The 10,545-nt window shown below is 37.4% G+C and overlaps 1 protein-coding gene across 1 annotated transcript; it reads right to left on the bottom strand.

The window, feature by feature from the left end:
- Positions 1 to 763: 763 nt before the first annotated feature.
- Positions 764 to 2,200, bottom strand: tlr2 (toll-like receptor 2). The gene is given in 1 exon segment (XM_035534996.1): positions 764 to 2,200. A coding segment is annotated over 1 exon segment (765 nt). The 5' UTR covers positions 2,079 to 2,200; the 3' UTR covers positions 764 to 1,313.
- Between the last annotated feature and the right edge of the window lie 8,345 nt (positions 2,201 to 10,545).

Below are 10,545 nucleotides of genomic sequence, written 5' to 3'. Positions count from 1 at the left end.
AACCAAATGTGATTTTATTGGCACCCCAAGTAAATCTGAAAAAAAATGTGTTCATCTAATTCCTTTGAAACTTCAAAACTATAAATGCCTCTATTGTCTAATTTTTAAAATTTCTTTTTACAGTTGTTTTGTAGTTGAACACAAATATGAATTCAATCAAACATAGAATAGTGTTTATCAATCTAGTAGATTTGATCATATAACTATAGGCCCATATTTATTCAATCAAATCTTAAATAATTGCCAGTGCACTCATACGATGGTCCCTTGTTATGTGAATATTCAAATCCATACAGTTCTATTCAAAGTACAGTTTACTTCTTACAGACAAAGTGACCAAGATAACCAAAATACAAGTGCACAGGACACACCACATACTCTCTCTCTCTCTCTCTCTCTCTCTCTCTCTCTCTCTCTCTCTCTCTCTCTCTCTCTCTCTCTCTCTCTCACACACACACTCAGTTTACATTTTATATGTATTTCAGTGAGTTCCAAAATAATAATTGATTAATGTAACTTCACTAACTTACTGAAATCTGTTATTTTTTAATAACAAATTGGATTTGCAGATCCATGTTGAGATAGAACATAATCAACAGCATTATTACGTGTTGGTGTATGAGTGTGTTGGTGTGTTTGTGTATGAGTGTGTTGGTATGTTTGTGTGTGTGTGATGGAGAGAAAAAAATAGGGAGAGAATAATATTGTTAGCAATTCTAGTAATATTATGCATTAATTATTTTTTTTATTAGATCAAAGGAAACAAAACACTGACTTACAATGACATTTACCAGTCATACAAACATTTCATGTGACATTTAAAACAAATGACAATTTCCTTTGTTAAAGCTAAGGTTCCATACTCTTAAAATTATTAGAATTTGATGTGTTAAAGATACAGATTAGATCTCAAAATATGATAAATTGGTAAGAAAGCAATTGTTTGGACCATAAACCTTAAAGCTTCATTAAAGAAATATCTTCTGTAACAAATTCTACAAGCATCAGGAAGAAAAGTCAAACTGCAAAGTAGATATATTAATATTTCCAAATATGTACATTTTGCCATGTATGTCAGAAATTACACATTTCAGTTAGTTTTATGGCCTGCCCATTCTGGATTTTATTAAAATTTTAAAATAATTTGTATAAAATATGATAGCCAAGAAAAATGTCAAATCTGGTTTGGACAGGAAGTGACACAAGGGGGCTCAGTATCACACTTTTGTCATGCAAAATGTCCCAAACATGCCAGACTCTTTCAATAATGTATTAACAGCGGGAGGCAGAAGGCAGGCCAGATGTTTTTGAGCTTAATAAATGCAATTGATGTAAAAAACAAAACAAAACACCTGAACACTATTCAGTATGATGGCAATAAATAAGAAATTAAAAGAGCTACGGCTCTTCTCGGTGGACTCAATGATACTGTCAGCATCCCACCAGCCAGGACAGAAGTCTCGTTTGTGTAGACAGAGGGCGAATGGAGGCAGACAATTCTCCGGTGCTGGAACAGGTATGTCCTCAACCCACTCAGCACCTCATTGACTATATGACACAAAAGCATCATAGCAAAAGTTCACACCTGCTCTGTGTATTGCAGGTTTTTGTTTCATGCGTAAACATGCAATGGTCATTTGTAGATACCATATAATATGCAGCTTGTGACAAGCTACACTAACAAGGACTAGGGAAAGTATGATTAGAGTGCAGAGGATAGAGATTGCACAGGTCATGTGACATTCAAAGACTGACAACTGAGCACCTTTGACTGTATGACCGCTTAAAGTAAATGGAGAGTCACACACATAGCTATGGTAACCATCCCCTAGGGTGACCAAGTGGTCAACTTTACTCCTAAAGAATCTTACAAGCTCACAGGTACATATGAAATTGTTTTGACCAGCTTCCAAATATTGCAGGTTTTTGAACCCCATTAGGTCACTCCTGTTGAGTATATTCAAGTTGGGTTTTTTTTTGTATGAGCAATACCTCCAGGCTGGGAAACCTTCCCCCCACAGGGAATCGAATAAACCTGTTGCCTGAAAGGTGAAGATGCTTGAGATTGGGAAGGTCATGGTGGAAAAATGTCAAGTCATTTTTACTGAGATCAAGAACTGTGAGGCTGCCAGGTAGGCATGGTGTTACCCTTTGAAGCTTTGTGGCAGACAAATTTAAAAATATTAGATTTGCAGGCCAAGTCCATTTCTGCAGCATTGTCATAAAGTTATTGTAACTCATGTCTAGAAATGTCAGTCTTGCAAGAGGCACCACAAGAGGCAACCTGGGACCTCAAGAGATGTTAATGAGTTGTGGCTCATATTGAGTGTGATGAGATTATGAACTACACCTTGACCCTTACATAAGGTTTCCTGCACAGTTAGATCTGATAAAAGATTTTGGCTCAAATCCAAGAACAGAGGTGGTACATGGCATAACAAAAACTGTGCTATTGATTACGGACACCTCAAAGGGACACTTCAGAAGAAACCCTCAATTCAACATGCTACTGAAAGTAAAGAAGCCTTGGATTTGAGTATTACAAATAAAGATGGTGTGCAGGCTTTCATAATGTGTCTAGTTTGCTTTTTCCCCACTAGCCTGTACCTCTAAGCTTTATGTTCTCAAGCCCAACATAAGACAGTGGAGAACCATTCATAATTTCCAGTAAGCAGGTGATTGTCTCATCTGTTGTGCTCATATTATTCATAGTTAACCTTGTGGTGCCCCCTTTTCTAACATCTTTAAAAGGTTGCAAAGAATATTTAATGTCCAATATAACATCTCTGAGAGTAAGAGATGTCTCAGGGTGGAAAATGTCTCGAAGAATCTTTGAGACAAGGACTGAGTCTTCCTCAAATAGATCTTGGATGCTTAGGGAAACTGTTCTGATGGATGGGCTTTCTTGAAGCTACCTGTCTCATAAAACTTCAGGTTAGTGCCAACAAACATCATCTCATCCAGATGCATAAGGTTATTTACGACATTCTTTTTCACTTCCTTTAATGAAAGGTTACCAAATTTTAGAGATCCCATATTTTCTGCAAACTGGAAGAGGGGAACAGATCTTAATGTTGTGTATAGATTTCCCAAAAGGTTAAGGTGCTTTGGAGATTTAAAATGATGAAACCAGGATGAAGAAATGTTTTCCAGTTTATTGAAAGAGGTCAAGGATTTCCAGGTTGTGCCGTGAATCAAATGCTTCTGTGTGGATGATCCTAAGTTTGTTCTTTTGCAGATTTAACATTTTCAGTTCAGTGTATGTACTGAGATCATTCTGCTCAACCGACACAATGTCATTAAATGACAAATCAAGGGCAAGAACATTTGTAGGGACTACAGGGACTTGCATGAAATTTTTTGCAGCACAGTTACAGGAATGATTCTGGTCACATTCATAACAGTTTGGTCTTGAGCCGGTCAAAATGTAAACCCATGTGACACTAAACAATGTTTCCATCCTGTATATATATATTATATATATATAAACACACACACACACACACACACACACACACACACACACACACACACACACACACACACACACACACACACACACACACACATATCTCTAAAACAGAAAAAAAATCTGTGGCATGTTTTCTCTATCATGGGAAGTTACATAAGATGAAAACCCCTGATTCTCATTACCCAAGTCCTGCATTTCTGACAAACCACTCATTCCTTAAAAAATTAATTTCAGAACACAGGCTGATAATCCCACAGCATTCAACTGTAACACATTAACACTTTTCTTGGACTCAGATATCTGGTATTGGCTATTTCATTTATTTATTATTGCCAAGATCTTATTACTATGGAGCAGGACAGGATGGCATTTACTAGTATGAATTCAGACAGCCAACTGCATGCATCAGACAAGTGCGTCATCAAAACAGTGTTTATCAATAAAGAAAAACACAATTTCCTTCCCCATATTCTTATCAAAGGTATACCAATATCACAAGGATAGTTAATAAGTAAATATTCTGAGTCACTGTATTAATCACCCACCTGATGACTTGTTAACTATCATTTCAACATTTTTTATCTTGTGTGACAATATCCCTAACTAAAATGTAACCCTTTAAAGTCTACCTATATGCATGTTGTTATTATTTTTAAACATTATTATTTATTATTATTATTATTATTATTATTATTATTATTATTATTATTTTCAAAGAGTTCATTCAGTTACCTGTTTGCCGTTGTTGCTGTTCTAATAAATGAGCTGCAGTCTGGCAAAAAGTTGAAGCACAGGCAAATGTATGATTACGTTTCAGGAAATACCCCAAACCTCAGAACATTAAAAATACCATTTGTCATTATCCATACCTCACGATATCTCCTGAGGGAGCGCACATTGACTTTGTAATCAGTTCTTTAGAAATCTTTAGAAACTAACCAAATCTTAAGATGCACTAGTATTCTGCTACTAAAACACCCCCAAAAAAAGTCTGTTATTAGAATACTGATAGAAGTTGTCTGTAAATTATATCTTCTGCAGCATCATAAACAATAAATCTGGGAACTCTCAATTTCATTGACAATACATTTCACTGAAACAATGTTTTACATATCTAAAGTTATCTTTTACTGTAAATGTGATTTTCTTGTTTTTAAAAGTATGAAAAATGCTTTTATCTTGGGAAGTTTTGCTCCAATGATCTATGCTTTAAATTTGAGGATTTGAAAAGAGGAAGTTGGCCATATGCAAATCTTTGTACCTTGGCAGTAAAAAAAAATCAATTATTTTCTGTGACTATTCTAATATCATTTTAGTCAACATGCAGTGGTGACTAAAATATTAGAACCTAACATTTCAAAATGTTTTATTGAAAATTCATTATACCAGCTGAGGAAAGTGTTTGAATGTCACTATATATTTTTAAAGCTTTTTAAATGATACTAGTCTAACCTCTTTCATTAGGCATCTAAAGCATTCAGACAGACAACTACTATTTTCAATAAGGAACTCATGCTTAATACTTGGTTCCATAACTTTTGCATATACTCATGTCCAAATGTTGGTGATGGATAGAACTCAAGAGATGTTTGACAGCTCCAAGGGCTACCTTCAGTAGGGGTCTAGACCCCACTCTTGGGATTCATTTGAATCTGTTGAACATGGACACACACTCATTTAAGAGGTATTAATAGGTGCCCACCAGACAAATCCTAGTTTGCATCAGTTTTCAGGAAAAAATATCATTGTGGCATCACTCTCTTAAATTTGTCTTTTGGTTTTTGTGTTTTCCACACAAAGCTAATTTCTGCTTGGGTAAGCAAGTCAAACGTTTTAGAACTGTCCTTGCTGAAGCATCTGTATTCCTCTTCCATGAAATTCCCATATCGTTCCATAATTCCTCTCTGCTTTATTTCTGGCTTGTTTGTCATTACCAGGAAATCCTGCCACATACTGACCCGCAATCTGCCGTTGTACCAAAACAACAGATGAATAGATTCTTACCAAGAGCTTATAGAGATTCATCAGAAGAAGTCTGGACCATAAACTAAAGTCAAAGAGGACCCGAGCTTTGGTGTTCTGAGTAAAGATGGTGAGCCTTGGATGATCCTCTATGTTGTGTTCCCCTTCAATAGCATAATCTATTTATGTTTATTGATGTCTCAGGAAATTTAACTGAACTAAATTACAACGTTTTACATTCCATCCCCAGTACCGTACTATTGTGTTGCATGGCAAAGATGTGCTAAAGATGTGCTGTGTATTTGTTTTCTATAAAATGCACCTGTAGGATAGGGGTGCCTTTTAATGTGGCCAGCTAGTGTTGGTGAAAGATAGATGGGGGAGGGTGCATTGACAGAATTATATGAAGTCTCCCCACCCTCCATGCATGCCCCCTGAAGTGCACATTAAAAAAAAAAAAAATCCTACAGCTATTGTTATAACTAACAATTTCCAAGTGAAATACAGACTTATATTTTAGCACACTCTATGCAGGAGATTAGCTGGCTCTGGGAACCAAGGCATTTTTCTCAGCAGTAAGACACAGAATTCTGTTTCCTTCAGAGATTTTCAAGAGATTTAGATATACAGTTGACAACTGCATGAAAAATGCTATCCAGTTATTAACAGTGCACTCAATATGTTAATCACCACATTCCATAATTTCCCAGTAGTAGACATTTACAGTTTACAACTTACAATTTCTAGTATGTTACAGAGATAGGCAAATGTAGCATTAGGAGACTCACCCTTATTGGTATAACATAGAGCCTAGGTGGGGTTTAAACCCAAGTTCCCCAGAGGAGATGTAGTGTTTTACCTGCTACTTTATAACAACCACAGGATACTGTCACAACCTCCAGGAACCATGCTCTTCACACCCACATCTCTGATTTGGTTTGCCAGAGTACTAATTACACACCTGAAGGCACACACTCCTCATTATTATCCTCCTATTTAAGCTCCTCTCACTCGCACTCTTCTTGTGGAGTCCTGTTGCATACCGAGCCTTCCATGTATGTGCTTGTCATCCTGGTTTCTGAATCCTTCCTGTGTTACAGACCTCGTCTCCTGCCTGACCCTTGGATGCCTTTTGGACTCTGCCTCATGTTTTCTACCTTGGACTGACCTGACCACGATTACCCACCTAAATCCTTTTACCTAACTGGGAAAACTCCAAGTCCTACTAATCCTCCCTATGGTTCCTACCTGCCCCAAAACTTAATAAAACCTATAGCAGTTGTATCCTCTCCCCACGTGGGTGTGCCTTCATTACAAAGGCGATTCCCTTTCCCTTTAATCTATTTGCTCAGAATTCAGCCGCCTTTGACCAGTTCTGGGTGGAGCGAGGCAGCTGAAAGCTTCTGTTCCCATTCTGCTCTCCTCTCTTGTACTCCCGGAAACCGAGCCGCTTCTAATTCCTAGAGCTGAAAGGCAGGGTGGCCTGTGCCTCTTCTGTGGCGCTCCGAAGGGTGGCTCTAGTGGGTTCCTCGATAGCCTCCTGTTTAACACAATGCATCAGCAACACCAAGGTCATGGGTTTGATTCCCAGGGACATCACATGTTTTCATGCTGATAATTGTCTTCTCTGGGGTTTATATATCCTCTGCTTATGCTTGTAAATCATTACAAAATAGTAGTATGAAGCAATAGTGAGATACCGAGACAAACCACAGCTAAAACCTGATTTTGCAAAACTTAAACATAAAACTCCTCATGACCCAGTGGCCTATTCTCAACTGAATCAGGTCAGAACATTTTATACATGTTAACTGCCGTGTTTTGACTGAGTGAAAGTAAATAATGGGGAACATGATCATGACTAAGACTTTGAGTGTGCTCATAAAGGGAAAGGGAGAAATTTAATTAGCTCAGAAGTACTTTGAATATGTTCAGCTAGTATAACAAGTGGCACTCACAGCCTCGATAACTCGATACTCAGTGCTTTTACCTAAATAACAGCACCATTATTTGTTTACACCTTTGTCGTGTAAACCTGCTTTAAGATCCTTAGCATTATTGACAGCAAGTATAATTTTAAAGGGGCTGCATCAGAGGAAAAGTTGAACCAGTGAAAGTGAAAAACAGCAGACAACTCAAAGTTTCCCTATTTGTGGACAAGTCAGTACAAGCAATGGGTGCCTTAACTTTATGCCGGAGTCATTCTCATACAGCATGTTTACTAAAATACGCTGGTCTGTTTTCTAAAAGGTTAGAGGGCTTCCATTCTGTGATTGAACTAACTTTTTAACAGAAAAGATACATGTCAGGCAACATTGAGGGACCTCAGAAACAGGGACATTTTGTCTCAGTATTACTATTGCCAACTTACTACTATTTTGTAATGATTCACAGGTATAAGTATAGCATATGCAAGTCAAGACACTCTTTCAGATCAGCTCCTTCCCATTCGACAAATTGCCACAGCAGATCCAACGTGCCTGAATTCTAATTATTCACACCTGATCCTTATTCTGCCTGCAACTTCTTATACTGTACCTCTCTGCCCTCCCGCCTTGATGTGAAGTATTATCATTCTTGTGAAGCATACTGTGTGCACTCAGTTTCTCTTTGTTCTCCTAGTTTTTGATCGCTAACCCATTTGTACACTAAGATTGCCACCTGGCCCTCCTGTATCTTCTAGACTCTTCTTGTGTTGCCCCTGGACTGGATAGACATTAGTTTGGATTATGTTCTCCCAGGACCAAGAAGGGCTTGCTCAGCATTTAATGTTCTGGGCTCTTGTAGCCTGCTCTGTGCGATTATTAAAACATCTCGCAATTGGATTCTCTGCTTCCTGAGTGTTGACTATCATTACAAAAGGCTTACTCCTTCAGAGGTAGTGAGCTGTTCCTTTTGATACTTGTAACAACATAAACAGGTGCCTGCACCAACAATTCTATATTCACAAAAGCTTTGCTGGATCAGGTTACAGAAAATGAGCCAGAAATGCAGCTTTGAGCACTTTTAGAACACAAAGTTCCTGGACAAATTCAAAGGTTTGAACCAGAAAAAAACACCTGTTGAGTGTGAGATGACACGTGGCTCAGTCTTTAATGATATATTTTCAGTCCATAGTTAACTGCACAGCCTGCACTTTTGATGAACAATGATTGATTCAGGCACACACATGACACACTGTTAACTATATGTGATTTCACAGCAGGGAACCTCTCCTGTCTCCTGCTGTAAACCATCAGAGATGTTTTCACACATTTCAGCACTGGACTATTGATGAGTTGGGGGGAAAGGTTCCATTCATCGGTTAAGGGTGAGTTGCCTCTGTTGGGCCCCTGAGGAAGCCCTGTAACTCTCAGTTGTTCAAATTGTGCTTTGGATAAAAGCGTCTGCTCCAGCTGCAGTGCCTCAGATTAAGAATGTAGCATAAAAATGGATGCTTTATGGATCCCTTGTTCATAACTCCAGTAATAGGCTTATAGGGTTCTCAGTTGGCATACACTGGGTCCATTAATACCTGTATATCAACATTGTAATGCCATAATACCATCATGTGTTCATCCATTCATGGTCAGCATGTACCCTCAAGGGGTTGGATATTTTTGACGATGTAACACTTGCTGTCTAGTTGAATGAATCAGCTGGGATCAGTGAAGAATCAGTGGTTTGGGGAACATTCAGGTGAAATAATGTCAGTTTTCTGGCCATTGCAGTCCCCTGATATCAATCCCACTGAATATGTATTTCCAAGCACCTGTGAGTGTCAACCCCAGGACACACATTACATGTTTTCTCTTGGAATACATAAGTATAATGCAATACAAATGGTATTATAATTTATCTTTTCCTTCACCTGTGGCAAGTTATTGTGAATATTATTATCTACACCAGGAAATGCACGTTTTCTTTTTTCTAAGGAAAATGTCTTTGTAGTGATTCATATAAAAACATGATACTTGTTGTAAAAACTGGATTTGAAAAGAGGAAGCCTATCACTCATGTATGTTTTTGTGGTCATATAGTTGGATGAGAAAAACTGTCCCATAGCCTTCACTGATTCTTCTTCCATGCCAGCACAGGTCACATGACTTTTGAACACTTCACTGTCTGCCATGTTACTATTCTACAGAACCCTCAAATCTTTCTGTCAACCAATATGTGTGATGGACCATGTTGTTTCTTCTTTTATTTTACTCCCAAATATACAACTTAAGGAAACCTTTTCACTCTACCTTTGTCTTGTTTTGTATCTCGTCTGGAGTCTTGTCCTTCCGGTCCTTGTGTGATATATATGTCCTCCCTCTATATAGGTAAACCATACTAAATTGTTAAATTTGAAATATAACTAACAAAGTCTAAATAGTCCCCCAAAAAGGGAGTGGTGGCAAGCCAAAAAATTTTGATAATTATATTGAGTTATGATATGTAATGATGCATTAATACTCAGTACTTACATAATGTAAAATATGTACATAGAGAATGTTATAAACAAATTTCCATTCTGTAAGTACATGTATTATTAGTGCAATGTTACACATAGTTACCAAATATATTTTATTGTTACCTACCTTATTTCACTGTAATGATGATACAGTTTCACAGTAATAGTGCTGTAATGTAAAATCTTACCATAAGAATGAATGTATGCTAAAAAGTGCTATCAGTTGAACAAAACTTGTTTGTTATCTAAGGAACACCGCACAACACTTTAAGAAATATATGATGTTAGTTCCTGTTGGGTGGAAGTGATGGACAATCTGTAGATTGTGTACATATATACCCAACCATATACATTGTACATTGTGTATATAATCATAATATACATATATTGTACATACATTGTTAATATATTTTTGTACATACATAGAATATATATATTTATCTGTATATATATCTTTTTCTCTATGCACCCCTGGTTCTCTTCCTCAGTTTGGACAGAGCACTCTCCACCATTTCACTGCGTGTTGTACTGTGTATGACTATGTATGTGACGAATAAACCGAACTTGAACTTGAACTTGAAAATGTGGAGAATAAGTTGTAAAACTGAACAATGGCCATTAAGTGAGTATTAAAAGATTAGCTGCCTCTGTGAGCATCATTTCAGGAGTGCCA

The sequence above is a fragment of the Electrophorus electricus genome, chromosome 16 (assembly GCF_013358815.1).
Source record: "Electrophorus electricus isolate fEleEle1 chromosome 16, fEleEle1.pri, whole genome shotgun sequence".
In the NCBI taxonomy this organism is placed as follows: Eukaryota; Metazoa; Chordata; class Actinopteri; order Gymnotiformes; family Gymnotidae; genus Electrophorus; species Electrophorus electricus.
This window is presented reverse-complemented; position numbering and strand designations above follow the sequence as displayed.